The sequence below is a fragment of the Staurois parvus genome, unplaced genomic scaffold, assembly GCF_062004578.1.
Source record: "Staurois parvus isolate SC_StPar_1 unplaced genomic scaffold, SC_StPar_1.0 ptg000258l, whole genome shotgun sequence".
In the NCBI taxonomy this organism is placed as follows: domain Eukaryota; kingdom Metazoa; phylum Chordata; class Amphibia; order Anura; family Ranidae; genus Staurois; species Staurois parvus.
This window is the reverse complement of record NW_028318054.1, coordinates 8807311-8824176: the sequence shown is the minus strand read 5'-3', so window position 1 is coordinate 8824176 and position 16866 is coordinate 8807311. Positions and strand designations below refer to the sequence as shown.

The following is a 16866-nucleotide window of genomic DNA, read 5'->3' as shown; positions in this document are numbered from 1 at the left end:
TGCTGCGTTTTGCATTTTTATTCTGCCCAGCAACAAAAAAATTCCACTTTAATAAAAAAAAAGCTGAACAAAACATGGTAAAAACACATCAAAAACGCATCTAAAACATGTGTAGAAAAATGCAAAATGAACTGCGTAAAGCACTGCAAAATGGACAAAAAGCAAACTGCATAGCTGTGAACGCAGTCTAAAACCTGAAAGCTGATTGGCTTCTATGCCAAGCTGCACCAGATTTTGCACTGTCCAATGTTAATAAATCAACCCCACTGTGACAGCAGATTGGTTTCATTAACAGATTTATTAACAATTGTTTCACATTTTGATGTTTATTTGGAGAACGCAGCCCGCACGGGAACCTTGGTTCCCAGTACAGTTGCATTTTCCAGTGCGGGCAGCTTGCCATTAAAACTAATGGCACCCGCCTGCGGGTCCGCATTTCTCTGTGCGGCTGCACGGATTTTTGTGCGGATCCGCAGCGGCACCACCCGCACAGATGTGACCCTAGGGCTAGTGATTACCACATGGTTTTAGGTACACCATTCCACAATTGTTGAAGCAAGGCCCCTTTGTATATTCTTTGGCTACTTGTACCTATTAGTTTGAAACCCCCCAATGTGCATATATACACAAAGAAAAAAAAGAAATGTAGAAAATAATAAAGACATTACTGTACTGCAGAGCAACATTGCTACCACACCTTTACCAAACAAAAAGTCCAAAAAAGAGAAACAATTTCCATAAATTTGCTCTCAGGAAAAGCTATTTCCTGCCTAATCAACGTGAAATGCAGATGAACACATGCGCAACGTATCACGTTGGCACATGCGCAGTTAAACACACGGAACCCCCCTCAAGGTGCATGCGCGGGTCTCCCTATGTCGCGCACTGCGCCTGCGCTATCTACATAGTCCCGCACGTCGCCGCGACGTCACTCCGCCGTGGCCGTTAGGGACGAAGGAGGAAAGAGGAGGGTGGCCCTCACTGCGGCGGCGTACTGTACGTGCGCTGGTGGCGTCGCGAAGCGGTCAGTTCAGGGGTTCAAAGAGGAAAAACATGGCGGACAACAAAGGAGGCGGTGGTGGTGGCGGCGGAGAGACGGAAGGTCCCGCGAGCAGTAATACCAACAGCAACAATGGCAGCGGACAGGACGGGAGTAGCAGTGCCGGAGCTGAGGCCCAGACCGTGGAGGAGGCGGAGAGCGGGGAGAAGGCAGCTGCTCCGGCCGTTCCTGTGGCGGCTCCGGCTGAGGAGAGCCCGGCCCCCTCGTCTTCCGCGGCCTCCTCTTCCTCCACCTCATCCTCGACGCCGAGTGGAGCCGTCAGTCTGCTAGATACGTGCACCGTGTGTAGCCAGAGCCTGCAGAACCGGGACTCCGAGCCCAAGCTGCTGCCGTGCCTGCACTCCTTCTGCCGCCGCTGTCTGCCGGAGCCGGAGAGGCAGCTGAGTGTACCGCTTCCCGGGGGGAGCAACGGGGACATCCAGCAAGGTGAGAGAGCGAGCCTGGGGGTCCGTACAGTATGAGGGCTGGGCTGAGTCATGTGCCCACTGGGCTGACATGGAGGATGCTCGGACATGGGCACACGTGAAGCGCTTGTCATATACACCTGGTACGGCACAGGGTAAACATCGGGCTTGTTTGGCAACTTTGTGTCATTTGGATGCTGTCACTCGGAGTACATTATTATTGTCAGATTGTGCATCAGGTGGTGGAACTAAACGGCTACTGGATAAATGGTGCTTGTCCGTGTTAAAGGCTAAAATGCCCATACACACGATCAGAAAATCATAGGAAAAATACCGCTTTCGAAGCGCTCCTTAGTACACAGCTTCTGAGAGTCCATCGTGACAGGCCATGTAAATTTATCCGATGGACATTTTTCTTGTATCAGATCGTTTAATCAATACATTACATCATTTCAGTTTTTATTCTGTTTGAGAATTTTTGTAACTTTAGTAACCTCTTAATTTTTGCTATGGAGATTAATATGCAAAAAGAAAAACCGGATGATCATTCATCTGATCTCATCATACGTACCATGCTTAAATTCACCTTAAACACAACATTTTGTAGGTAAAAAAATGCATTTATTTTTTGGAGCCTGCAGAGCAGTGCACCCACGATCAGCAGATATGGCTCCTCCATCTTTGTTCCCGTATCTCCAAGCGGAGCATGCTCGCAGCCCATTCAAACTACAGGTATGTCTGCCATGGTGGCAGATGATACTTGTATTTTTTCATTCACAGGAATGTGTGAATGAATGATGCTCCGCCCACACAGCCATGCTGATTTCAAAAAGTGACAACGGGTGCGGGGAGCGGACCCGCTGTCAGAGAGGAGAGAGCGCTGGTGGCAGGAGGGTACATAGGTGTATGTTACATCCTAAGGCCTCTTGAACATGGTACTGATGTTTGAGCACCAGCATTTGTAGATGCAATTTCAGACATTTGTTTTACGTGTATTCATGCGCACAATACAACCCTATGCAAAATCCATGAGTAGTTGTGTTTTATATGTGCGCATTTGCGTGTACCAGTGCAAAATACGGAGCAGGAATTCATATTTTTCCTTTTTTTTCCCCCTCAAGAATACGCAGTGCTTGTTTAGGCACATGTGTTTACAATGGCCTGCATTTTAGATCGATGGCAAAAAAAAACGTACTGTTCTTTTTCAAGTTGTAGTGTGCAAGGGGCATAACTAAATATGGGTGTAACATGCTACTAAAGGTGAGCGTATCCTTAAACCTACAATCCCAAATTATATATACAATATAAATGCTTTAGGGCTCTGGTGTGTTTTTAAACGCAGCTTAGACATGTGCAAGAGAAGCAAATGTATTTCAATAAGTGTGCGTGTGGTTTTTTTTTTTTTTATTGTATTTTTATTGTTCTTATACAGGGTTTATATAGCGCCAACAGTTTGCGCAGCACTGTACAAAATGAAGGTAGACATTACAGTTACAATACAATTTGGTACAAGAGGAAACAGAGGGCCCTGCTCGTTAGAGTTTATAATCTAGGATTGAAGGGTTTTCCAAGTCCTACATAGGAAAAGGTATATAAAAGAACAGAAACAATCACAATGGGCCAAGACACAAGTAGGCCCTTCATAGTGAGCTAAATAATAATGTAGTTGACACAATATTCATAGTGCAAAACAAACCTAAGAAGAACCTGGAATGTGCATACATTACAAATGTACATTTAAAGAGTGAGCTTATCGGGGGTTGGAATGCCATACGTTTTAGGAAATGCACCAGGGGGCCAGTGAATGAGCCATAGAAGGCGAAGGGTAGGGCACCAGTATTGGGATGTATTGCCAGAGGAGAGACCTGGATTATGTTGTAGAGGAGGAGCCACGCTCAGACTAGTCCCAGGAGTCCCACACTTTGAACTGTTGAATTAGGTGTCATTAACCAAAGCAGTTAGTTGTTCCATTTTCCTAATATCAGCTTTAGTATTCAAAAGCTGGACTAAAGGGATAGGAGACAACCAATTTAAGAGCATGGTTCTCTTAGCTGCTAGCAAAATTTAGGAGGATAGCTTATTCACAGGCTTTAAAAATGCCAGGGAAGGCCTAAAAGATAATGTATTGGGTCCAACAGAAGAGACACTTTAATGGTTGAAGCAAGAGACATCACAATATTTCAAAAAGGCATAATCAACTTACATTGCTAAAAGATATGATATTGGGAACCATTGCCAGTACCACAACAACATCATAAATGAGAAAGGGAAGTGTCATGTTTGTGTAATATTTCAAGTGTCCTGTACCAAATTGGTGAGCATGTTTTAAAGTGCTTCTATGTGTGTTAAAAAAAAAGTGCAGCATGCTGGATTTTTCTGCATTGGCACACACATAAAACACATCTAAATACAACTTATAAAAGAAAATTAAAATGTAAACAAATTCGAAAACAGGCACAGTGAATGCAGTGAATGAGCTCCTAAAGGGATATTATGCCCCAAAATGTAATCTATTGCAGCATACCAATCATTAGATGTGGTGGCTGCATTCGTTTTTCTTTTTTTTTAGGCTGTTACCCTTTGTTTTCACCTGGTGATCTGGCCAATAACATACCCCTTGTGTTAGGCTCAGTTCACGATACTGTGATGGGATTTGCAGTGCAACTATGTAGTGCAACTTTGGATGGGGTTTGTGTACTCTATGGGGCCAGATCACACCACAGTAGCACCTTAACCAATGAATGGGCACTATTGGAAGCAATGTTCTTTCTATTGTAATACAATTCAGTGCTACCTGAGTGAAGAAATTTCACCAGCACACCAAGGATTCCTCAAAATGGGTCCATAGCTTTAATTTTTCTGGTCACATGGCCGGTGAAGTCACTTGCCCGATGAAGGGGCCCTGCGTGGCTATGAAACCGTGCCTTGTGTTTACCAAGTGGCCACAAAAATAAAGCTTTGGTGTGCTGGTGACATTTTCACTTGGATTTTCTATGGTTCCTAGCCTGTAATCACTTCAGCACCCAGCAATACTGAATAGCCGTTTTCAGGAACACGTGTGGGGGAAATATTGCATTTGGATTCAGTGCTACCCAAGTCGCACCTGAAATTGCATTAGTGTGAGCTAGACCTTAACGTGCCCCCACTCTGGTTGAAGGTGCCCAGTTGGGAGTGCCTTGGGCCAGCAGCATTATCAGTTGGCGGGAGGGGAGTGTTAGATGTGCTAGCAGATGTAGATATACTAACAAATTGAGGCTGAACTTTGCCTAACAATTTATAAGCAGTTACAGAAAACAGTTTTTTTTCTTTTTGACATTAAGGTTTTACATAAAATCTTCTCACTGTAATAATCCCTGTCAGTGATAGATGGTTTGTCTCATCCCTGTAACTGCTACATTAGCAGAACAGCTTGTTTGAAAAACACTTGTTGGATTACCAGCTGAAATTAACTGAAAGAAAACTAATGCAGCCATAACATCTATGATTTGGTAAGCTGCAATATACCGTATTTGTCGCTCCATAAGACGCACCTAGGTTTTAGAGGCAGAAAACAGGAAAAAAAATATTCTAAACCAATGGACTGCGGACCCAGTACAGGAGGTGACCAGAGACTGCGGACCCAGTACAGGAGGTGACCAGAGACTGCGGACCCAGTACAGGAGGTGACCAGAGACTGCGGACCCAGTACAGGAGGTGACCAGAGACTGCGGACCCAGTACAGGAGGTGACCAGAGACTGCGGACCCAGTACAGGAGGTGACCAGAGACTGCGGACCCAGTACAGGAGGTGACCAGAGACTGCGGACCCAGTACAGGAGGTGACCAGAGACTGCGGACCCAGTACAGGAGGTGACCAGAGACTGCGGACCCAGTACAGGAGGTGACCAGAGACTGCGGACCCAGTACAGGAGGTGACCAGAGACTGCGGACCCAGTACAGGAGGTGACCAGAGACTGCGGACCCAGTACAGGAGGTGACCAGAGACTGCGGACCCAGTACAGGAGGTGACCAGAGACTGCGGACCCAGTACAGGAGGTGACCAGAGACTGCGGACCCAGTACAGGAGGTGACCAGAGACTGCGGACCCAGTACAGGAGGTGACCAGAGACTGCGGACATAGTACAGGAGGTGACGGCTGACCTTTGGGAAGAGGGGGGGCGTGTACCTGAATTTGGCAGGTACCCGCTCTTACTTCCGCGGAGTTGTTCTTTGGTTAGTGTCCGCTCTGCAGTGGGACCTTATCTGTTCCTCTATCCAGCGCCGCGCTGTCTTACCGGCTTCTGTAGTGTGGGCGCTCGGCTTGACAGCCGGGTGCCCAGTGCGCATGAGTGAGAAGCGCTGCACTTTGTGATTGGTCCGGCGGCTTCTGGGACCTGTCATGTGTCCCAGGTGCCGCCTTACCATTCACAAAGCGCACAGCTTCTCGAGTATGCGCACTGGGCACCCGGCTGTCAAGCTGTGCGCCCACACTACAGAAGCCGGGAAGACAGCGCTGTGCTGGATAGAGGAACAGGTAAGGTCCCGCTGCAGAGCTGAGCGGCCGGCCCTGTATTCTGTCACGGCGGTGGGAATACCGGACCGGCCGCTCCATAAGACGAACTGACATTTCCCCCCCTTTTTTGGGGGGGGGGAAAAAGTGCGTCTTATGGAGCGAAGAATACAGTAATTTCATTTGGGCTGTATAACACTTAAATGTACAGCAGACTAGGAATTTTAACAGGATCAGGGATGAGTCTTCAAACCTTGGCACTGTCCCTGGAAGCGAATGTATTTGTTGACAAATGTGTGTGGGCCACGGTACTAGCGGTTTGCTATTTTTATGTGAGACATTTTATGTTTATTTTGTTCATTTTCTGATGTATGTATAACATTGTATGAGTTATATATACTTGTGTGATCACTAAAGAAATATTGTGGTTTTTCTTTTCAACTAATCCAATGAAATTGCATCTGTAGTGATTGTGTCACTTCATCTGTGACTTTTGTTATTTCTGGAAAATATTTACTTTGCCAAAAAAACCATACCTAAATAGACTTTAGGGATTTTACGGGGTTGATTCACTAAAGGCAACTAGACTGTGGAGTGCAGTTGCACTCATTTTCCCTAGAGCTTCATGAATGTGTTGAGGCTTTAGTGTTTGTAAAAATACCCGGTGCAAGCAAAATAAAATAAAAAAAAAAAAACAAAACAATTTGCTTACACATGATTGGGTGATGGAAATTTGCAAATACAAAGTGCACAGTCTGTTTGCCTTTAGGAAAGTACTATCATATACATAAAAAATTTTGATCATTTTATTGTACATACAGCTGGTAAAATAAGTATTGAACACGTCACCATTTTTTCTCAGTAAATGTATTTGTAAAGGTGCTATTGACATGAAATCTTCACCACAACCCATGCAATCCATACATACAAGGTAACCAAAACAAAAAAGTTCAGAAATTAAGATATGTGTAATAAAATGGAATGACACAGGGAAAAAGTATTGAACACATGAAGAAAGGGAGGTGCAGAAAGGCATGGAATTGTAAGGCACCAGCTGAAATCTATCAGTAATTAGAAAGCAATCCAGCTCCTTGTCAGTGCAAAATAATATCAGCTGGTTCAATCTCAACTATTGGCCTATAAGAAGGTGTCTCGTTACCAAATGTAATGCCTATGAAATGTGCTGGCCTTGGGTCCTTGGTTTCCTCGGGGATTTTTACAGTAAAGCATCGCTGCCCATATGCCAGAAGCACGGGTGAATGACATAACGTCATTCCCTAGGCTAAGGGAAACTTAGAGTCACAAGATATAGCTAGAATTGGGCTGCTTGTATTAGATGAGGCTTGTTTGTGCAGTTCTGTTACTTTATCTAGCCCCGGCTGGTGGGCTTATTGCCATAAGGTTTAAACATCTTGAACCTAGAAAAAACTTCGATGGCAGTATGTAGATAAGAATTTGATCATGTGTTGGGCCTGCTAGATGGCATGATAGTGATAAGTGACTGGGTGTGACTCTGTTACCTCACATAACCTTTCAGTGTTATCTGAAAAAGAGCATCTTGGAGTAGGTGAGGCACTGCCCAATCTGGGATTGTGGCCAGAGGCACTGAGCAGGGATATTTAAGAGAAGCCTGGAGACAATGAGATCAGAAGCCATTCCACGCGTGAGGGGATGCTCTGACTTTTGCCCAAGCTGCATGGACTCGTCGGTCGTGCTCCAGGCTTCTCCACGGTCTCCTGTGCACTGTGGTTCGTTGAGGTCTCTTCCTTTCCTTCCTGTAGCTTTGGTAATGTATTCTATGCTGTGACACTGTCAAAAGATGTTTATTTCATGATGTAATATTCACATTACTATTGATGTGTTAGTATGCAGGTTGTGATGACCATAAGAAATATCCTCCTGTGTGTTGTGTGATAATAAAGGTAGAGGTTTTGACAGTGCAAGAACACTGCAGTTGGATTCTGTTATTTCTTGGGGTACTGAGTGAATGCTGCATGATGTGCCGGGACTGGTTTACATTTGGTAGTGTGTCCCTCACAAGCTTAGAAACTATAGTGTGAGTGCTGGTTTTGAACGTACCTGTGCAGTGTGTGAGACTTGCTCTTGGTTTTTGTGTCCAGCCTTGCATTACACCAAGGCGTCACACAAGAAACATCTCATGAGTGAAAGCAAAGGGCTCTCTCAAGCCCTTTGCAACCTTATTGTTGCAAAACCTACTGGTGGCATTGGTTACAGAAGGATTCCTAAATGGATTTGATTTAAATCACTAGTGAAAAGGCTCAATTTAAATAATCATTTTTCAAATGCAGCTGTCATCTCTCTCCCGCAGCAGCTCCTTCTCTGACCTGCTGTTGACACACAAACAGTCCCATTCACTTTAATGGGACGGCTGGTGATGCGGCAGTGACACAGCAAAGTGAGGGACATGGTGGTAGCAGGTCAGTGGATGCCTGCTAACAGGCACTGCCATGATGGATCTAAAATTATAGGTTCCCTTTAAATGTAAGGAATCCGACTCCTTCTTGCTGGTAGTTAGAATCTTTAATATTTGCCAAGCAAATGGAGGTTTCCTTTTTTTTTTTTTTTTAGAATAAGCTGTCAGGTTAATAATCAGTGATATCACAACCGATTTTAGGTTAATTGTACAGAGTTGAACTATTAAAATTATTTTATTTCATGTTTTTTCTCATGGTTACTGTGAAATGTATCAATGCAGTATGAATAGATATGCAGCGCTAAGAAACAGTATAATCCAAAATACTGATCATATAAATATAAAAAGCTGGTGGGCGCTGATATTAGCGCAAGATTAGTACAGTGATGACCACGTCTGGGAGCGACGCTTAACTATAATGTAGACCAAATGATAAGGTGATGGTGAGTCTAATCATAAAATTACAAAGTTCATCATACGTAGTGCTCCGTGTTCCGTGAAGTTAAATGCTGATGTGAAAATCCGGTACAATAATGCACTTACCAGAAGTACATATAATGAAAGCGTTATATGTATATCCTAATATTGGTGTCATCCAGGTCTGGTCTAGGGCTGTGGGGTAATCTAGCTCAGCAGTGGACTCTCGGAGATGAAACAACTCACACTTGGGGGTCCCCTTCCGCGCACAGACTCGTCAAGACAGCTTTACAGACTGGTTACACCTTCTCAGATGGCTCCACCTTACAAGGCTCACAATAACCAAGCCAAGGGGCAAAATGGTACTAATAGTGTAGTATGTTTATTGCATTGAAAATAAATCCAAGTTTGAAAATAACAAAACTCACGTGTGATCATAAAAATGGCCGCCAGGCCTTCCTCACAGCCGTGTGCAGCTAGGGTGTCAATCCGGTGGGCTCTCCTGACATGTTTAGTGCAAACAAGGGGTAAAAGCCACCCAGAGGATGCCAAGTATATATCTAAACTATCGCACGCCACGTGGAGGGACGGGCGCACGCCTCACTAGCCGCATTATGCAGAATGTGCGCATGCGTCACATCGTCACCGCCTGTTTATGCGCATGCACGAGTTACGATCGAGATGGTGACAAGCACGTCACTCAGCCTCAAAGGAAACGGTATTCCGTATTACAATTATCTATATCAAGAGGATGTGGTTAAGATGTCCCAAATAGCAGAAATTAGTACATGATTAAAAACGAATATCCGTGAAGAATGCTGATAGAAAAAGCCATTACGTTGGAGACCAATCCTATATATATCATGTGAAGGATAAAAGGACTCCATTTTGTTGTATTCCAAAACACAAGGTAAATTACTGCTGAGATCTTAAAGCTGCAGACTCAGCTTAAAAGTGGTACAAATGTAAATTATAGGTGCATTTCCAAAGTCCATATCTGAAAGGGTAAATCTAACCATCCATATCCAATTGATATCTTACAATCAGAAAGTTATAAATATAATATTAAAAATGTGAATAGGATCAAACTGAAGGATAAGAAATAAAATGTAAAAAATAAGCTAACACACATCATTAATAATAAAAAAAAAAAGTACAGTAAGATAAATATCACTAAGAAAAAATAGCATTAAACAAGTCATATAAATATGAAGAAATGATTCCTGTATAAAAGGATTGAAAGTGCCATATATATTAAAAAGATGTTAAAAACTGGTAAAAATTACGACATTAACAAATGTATAAAAAAATTAGATTCCAAAAATCCTAAAGGCGGATGAATCTCATAATCAAGGCCCAAATCGCTGGGTGATGAATACAAACAACAAGAATCTTAAAACGTATAAAAAATATCATTATTTAATCTAAAAAAATACAATAAAATTATAGAATATGAAAGAAATCAACTATTATCGATTAAAACAATTTAATGTCGAGGTCTACGTTGAGGCCATGGGGGGACACAGATTTCAATTCCACAATCCATTTTGTTTCTAATTGAGATACTGCTCTCCTTTTTGTGTCTGTGCTCTCCATTGTGGTGTAATAAGATCTATAGCTGTAAACATCAACTAGGTGGGGTCTCTGTACTAGCAGTCACGAAAGTGCTTAGAGAGCAAATGATCTTTATAGCCTTTCTTAATATTATTATAGTGTTCCCTTAGTCGGTCTCTGTCTCCTTGTGGTTCTCCCCACATATTGCAGCTTGCAAGGGCATTCCAATAAGTAAACCGTATGTGTACTGTTACACGTAATGAGTGGATGAATTTTGTAGCTTTTTCAGACAAATTGGAACAATTTTTCCTCAATTTAAGGAATTATCCCTTCGGAATATTACTTAACCACATAGGGTGGTGACAACTGTCTGTGGGTATAAAACTATTCCTGTCTATTTTTAAAATATGTTTTAGTTAAAATATTCATACCATTATTAATTAAAACCAGGTCGAGAAAATTGATTTCTTTAAAATCATATTCAAAAGATAATTTAATATTAAGATCATTGTTAAGAGTAATAAAGTTAAGTGAGAATTCATCACCCTGCCATAAAAGAAAAATGTTGTCTAACGCCGATAAAAAATGAGAGAGGGCCAATTGCGTGAATATATGAGGTCTTTCTTCCATCTGGCCATGAATAAATTGGCCAGACTTGGGGCAAACTTTGCCCCCATCGCAACACCGGTGACCTGTAGATAGAATGCATGGTCGAACCAGAAGTAGCGATGCATGGCAAAGTTGAGTAAATCTAAAATAAACCTCTTATGACGCCTAGGTATATCCATGACGGTGTCAAAATAAAACTTAACAGCTTCCATGCTGTCCTCATGTTTAATATTACTATATAGAGCCGATACGTCAGCTGTAACCAGATAAGTCTTATTGACCTTAAAATCCTTTAAATCTACTAATATCTGCTTAGTATCTCGCAGGTAGGCAGGTGTAGTACTGACTAGAGGTTGTTGGTAAAGTCAATATATCCTCCAATGCGAGAATTTAATGAACCAATAACCCTGATGATAGGTCTCCCTGGGGGGCAGACCGGATCCTTATGGATCTTGGGGAGGCAATATAAAACAGGAAGTCTTGGGGAGTTGGACATAGGTATGCCTTTTCCTTTTTATTCACCCCATTTTCAAATCCTTGTTTGATTAGCTTTTTAAGTTCCTTTTTATGTGTGATTAATGGGTTTCTAGGAAGCTGTTTTGTAGGTATCCACATCGTCAAGTAGTTTGTGGACTTGGACCATATAATCTTTTTTTTGTCCATTACAACTCCTCCCCTCTTGTCAGCCGGTCGGATGACTAGATCTTTATTGGACAATAAGGACTTAATGCTCTTATTGATCATATGTTGATTGTTAAAATTCAATGCAGTGTATGTTCTCAGCTTGCAGAGCTTGGATTCATTGAATGAGTTTACCAAAAATGTAAATATTGCAGAATATGCAGCCTCATGCTACATAACGAAGCTCCATTTCATGCTTCATAAACAAATGTAATATCTTAAATAGAAAACTATCTTTTTAGATAGATTTTTACTCCAAAAACATTTTGCTAAAAATAAAAACAAAAACTTTTTTTTTTTTTTTATCAATTATCTACCCTTCTGAATGTTCCAGTAAGTACTGTTGGGTCATTAATTCGGAAGTGGAAAGCGCATCATCATATCACCATAAACCCGGCCACGATCCAGGTGCTCCTCCTAAGGTTTCGGACCAGTGAAAAGAATTATCAGAAGAGTTGTTCAAGAACCAAGGACCACTTGTGGAGAGCTTCAGAGAGACCTGGAATTAGCAGGTACAGTTGTCTCAAAGAAAACAAGTAATGCACTCAACTGCCATGGCCTGTATGCACGCTCACCACGCAAGACTTAATTGCTGAAGAAAAAGCATGCTGAAGCTTGTTTAAAGTTTGCTGCACAACATTTAGACAAGCCTGTGAAATACTGGGAAAATTTAGTCTGGTCAGATGAGACCAAAATAAATCTTTGGATGCCATAATACACACCATGTTTGAAGGTCAAATGGCACTGCACATCACCCCAAAAGGAAATCTATGGAAAGAACTAAAGATCAGAATTCATAGAGGCCTATGGAACATTCAAGATTTGAAGACCGTTTATGTGGAAGATTGGGCCAAAATCATACCTGAGCAATGCATGCGACTAGTTTCTCCATACAGGAGGCATCTTGAAGCTGTCATTACCAACAAAAGCATTTTGTATTAAATAAATTTCAGTTAGTGTGTTCAATACTTTTTTCCCCGTGTCATTCAATTTTATTACACATAATTTAATTTCTGAACTTATTTGTTTTGGTTTCTTTGTATGGATTGCATGGGTTATTATCGACGTGCTTAAAATTTCATGTCCATAGCACTTTTAGAAATATATTGACTGAAAAAAATGGTGACGTGTTAAATACGGATTTTACCCACTATATATATCAAAGTAATCTCATATGAGAGGTAACCGAGCTATAAAATACATGCCTATTTTTATAGTGTGTGTTTGTGTGTATGTATGTATATATATATATATATATATATATATATATATATATATATATATATATATATATATGTATGTATATGTATATGTATATGTATATGTATATATATATATATATATATATATATATATATATATATATATATATGTATGTATGTATGTATGTATGTATGTATGTATATGTATGTGTGTGTGTGTGTGTGTGTGTGTGTGTGTATGTATATATATATGTGTGTGTGTGTGTGTATATTACACACACACACACACACACACACACACACACACACGTTATATGGATTGAAGCCCTCCTATACGTCAACACATTTCACAGATTTACGGCTTCTTAGTACATAGGAACCGCAACCCAATGCATATATTACCATATGGTGTGAACAGTGCCAAAGAGCTTTCTTTCTTAAATTAAGTCCTTTTATTTAAATGCTTTTTGTATATATAATTTTTTTATTTTTTTGTAAATACAGTATTTGCATTATTGCCTGTTGGATTATTTACTATGTGCTAATAAAAAAGTTAAAGGCTAAGTTCACCTGTAACTCCCTCAACCTTCCCTGTGACAGGAGTCGGGGTACTTCTCCCCTATAGCCATTGTCACATTTTAAAATGTAAAAATTACATTGATGGGGGTGGCTTTGATATTGCTTCAACCCTCCCCCTGTAATTTGCATTTTGAAGTGAGCAGTGCTGATGCGTCAAATGATGCAGTTTTTTTTTTTTTTTTTTTTTCTCTTCTTTCAGCTTTATTCATGTCAGTGTCACTTTTCATTTCTTTTATTCACTGTAGCTAGTTGTGGTGTAGTACATGTTTTAGTGGTTGTAAACCTCAGACATTAAGTATGAACAAAGCATATCCTTCTATACAGTGTACTTGCCTCTATCCAAAGTATGGGGTGTGATTTTCTCTTTGCTGCTCTGTTCTGATTAATCTGTTGAACACATCGGTCAGGTTTTCCCGATGCCAAGAGATAAAAAGGTGACGGGGGTGGTAGATCCAGCACGCAGCCTGTGACTGATATTCTTAGCTCTGTGTATTCTCCGTGTACTGTTACAAAGGGGTGTGCCTTTCCTCCAATCAGGACTCTGCTGTTCTCACTGAGATCTGCACTGTAAGATCCCGGCTCTTATTCAGAGCTGAGATATCTTGTGTAAATTCTGGACTTTGACTATGGAGGACAGATGGCTGCAGATAAACATGTATAACTTATGTAGGAGGATTTGTCATCTGTGTATTACCTGAGGCTAGTCCCCTCATTGGGTATGTGTGAGGGTTTTCAACCACTTTAATTTTTTGCAGCACAGGTTAAACACATTGAATTATTTGATGCATAGTCTCTTGGCTGGGCATGGATGTGTATGTGTTTTTTTTTTTTTTTTTTTCATGTCCCTCCAAAGTAGTGTGTAATTTTGACACATTTATGCCACATTCACGTTATGATGCACAATTCAATGCACTGGCACATTTTATGCGAGTAGTGTACTGCTGCTAATTTTTTGACCGTTGCTTTGCATAATCAGCCTGCAACAGGAAGAATTGTTATTGGCGAGCTCTCCAGGTAAAAAAAAAAAGTTGCTACCAATTCACAAGGCATGATTTGCTTAACACTTTTAATGTAATTTTTTTTTTTTTTTAGTGCTAAGATCTAGCATTTACAACTTTTTTTTCTTGTTCACCTATGCTGTTGTATTATAGATAGTAGTTGTTTTCAGCCATCTGGACTTGTTTGGTAATGTGGAAAACGTGTCATTACGCCTCTGAATTGCTTCCTCCAGTCAAATGAGTTTGTGTGTGATCTTTCTACTCACATGGTTAAATCAGCCTTAATCCATTTATCATGGTAGTGTAACATGTGTCAAGATAAATATTGATTCCTCATTCTACTGAAGTAGCGAAAGTTGTTCTGGTTAACATAATACAAATGCCATGTTACAAAGATGTCTTTAGATAAGGCTTGGTATCGGTGAAGGCTTTTCATATATTCAAGTCATGGCATAAAGTAGCTAGTAGTATTTTGTCACATTTAACGTGACTTGTTTGCTAATTATTTTTCTATGTGGCCTCAGTTTAACCGCCTCCCGCCCGCCATATAGTAATATGATGGACGCAAGGTGGTTCTCTCGTTCTGGGAGGACGTCATATGATGTCCTCCCACTCTAATCGCGCATGTGAGGCTCACCGATCCACGGAAAGAGCCGAAGATGTTGGCTCAGTCACAGCTGATCACATGTAAACAGGGAAATGCCGTTTATCGGCATTTCTCTCCCCACGAGCTGTCACGCTGACCTCTCGTGAGGAGAGGCGAGACGATAATCGGCATTCCTTGGAGGGGACATGTACACAGATCTTCAGAGCACTGATGATCAGTGTGCCCTAATCTGTGTAGCCCCAGCAGCGCTACCTATCAGTGCCAGCTCTCAGTGCTCATCCATGCCACACATCAGTGCCACCTATCAATGCTGGTCAGTGCCGCCTTTCAGTGCCATATGAGTGCTGCCTTTCAGTGCCATATGAGTGCTGCCTTTCAGTGCCCATTAGTGCCACCTACCAGTGCCCATTAGTGCCACCTACCAGTGCCCATTAGTGCCACCTACCAGTGCCCATTAGTGCAGCCTCATTAGCGCACATCAGTGAAGGAGAAAAATCACTTCATTACAAAATTCTATAACAAAAACTAAGAAGTTTTTTTTTTTTCAAAATTTTCAGTGGTTTAAGAAAAAATAAAAAACCCAGAGGTGATTAAATACCACCAAAATAAAGCTCTATCTGTCACAAAAAAATGATAAAAATTTAATATGGGTACAGTGTTGCATGACCACGCAATTGTCATTCAAAGTGCAACAGTGCTGGAAATTGGCCTGGGCAGGAAGGGGATATAGGTGCCCTGTAGGCTAGTGGTTAAATAAGTTCTGGGATTGTACCCCAACACAGAATACTCGGTTCCTTTTAATCCTTTTGTAAAGGGATAGAGGTGATCCTTACTATATCCTACATCATAACAATATATTATAATGAAATAACAATAATAAATGTTTAAATCCGGTAATACATATATTTGTCTTAGATTAAGGTCTGTTGTATTAGACATGTCTATTATTGCTAACATATTTTGATAAGCAGATAGATATATATATATTCTCTATCATATTCCATTAGCAGCTATAAAATGGCTTCTGCTGCTAAAAAGGCTTTTTAAATGATGTTTTTGTAAGTTGTAAAAGACTGCTGAGTAATAGTAATGATGAATGTTTGATAAAGTCAGTAAGTTGTTAGACAGATATTCTGAAGTGTAACTGATAAGCATAAAGGTGGGCAGCCAGCCATAAAGAACCCTAGATTGTGAACTGCAATCCAATCAATCTACTCAGAGCATCTGATGGGCAGGGCATGGGTGCTCTCATACAATTGTTTTCTCGCTAATAAACATATGATTCGGAACTCTCATGCTGCAATGTTATTTATTTCAGGTGTAAAGCCATGAAAATCCTTAACATCAGCCTTGATACTGTGGAGAAAGTGTAGATTGGCAGCTCAGGTCTCTAATGAAAAGGAAGCAATCAGGGCAATAAGCCTTTAGCCTGTAGAAGAACACTGCCACTACAGTAGTATATGTAGTGTCTTCTTTTTAATATTGTAAATGTCAGATAAAATTATAACATAAAAAAATTTAAAGTGCTTATCGCTTACATTATCCAGTGAAGTGACTGACCTGTGAAACTCAGATGAAACAAGTCCTCTTACATAAGTTGTGCCTGTTTTAACAGAAGCAATTTTTTTTTTTTTTACATCAATTTAAAGATCAGAATTTACACCAGTTTAGTTAGCTTCCAGGGGCAGAAGGCAAGGATCTGACATCATACTACATAGCTCAGGGGGAGAGTTTGGTGTAATCTTAGAACTGAGTGAAGGGGAAGAGACACTTCCCTCTACAGTCTCATAGGGAAGCATGGACAACAGAGGCTGTGAATCACAGGCTGTGTAC

At 41.1% G+C, this 16866-nt stretch overlaps 1 protein-coding gene and 1 long non-coding RNA gene across 3 annotated transcripts in view; both read left to right on the top strand.

The window, feature by feature from the left end:
• The first annotated feature begins 903 nt into the window (after positions 1–903).
• The window catches only part of TRIM33 (tripartite motif containing 33), a 214152-nt gene continuing 198189 nt past the window's right edge, over positions 904–16866 (top strand). Inside the window, exon 1 of one of the 2 annotated variants that reach the window (XM_089681085.1) lies at positions 904–1486. In XM_089681085.1, coding sequence (XP_089537211.1) covers positions 1054–1486 — 433 coding nt within the window. In that variant the 5' untranslated portion in view covers positions 904–1053. The remainder of the gene's footprint in view (positions 1487–16866) is intronic. The other variant, XM_089681084.1, reaches the window with a different exon arrangement.
• Positions 7592–12620, top strand: LOC149459478 (uncharacterized). Its single transcript, XR_016313271.1, has 2 exons — positions 7592–7738; positions 11982–12620. It is a non-coding gene; the product is annotated as an uncharacterized LOC149459478 (long non-coding RNA).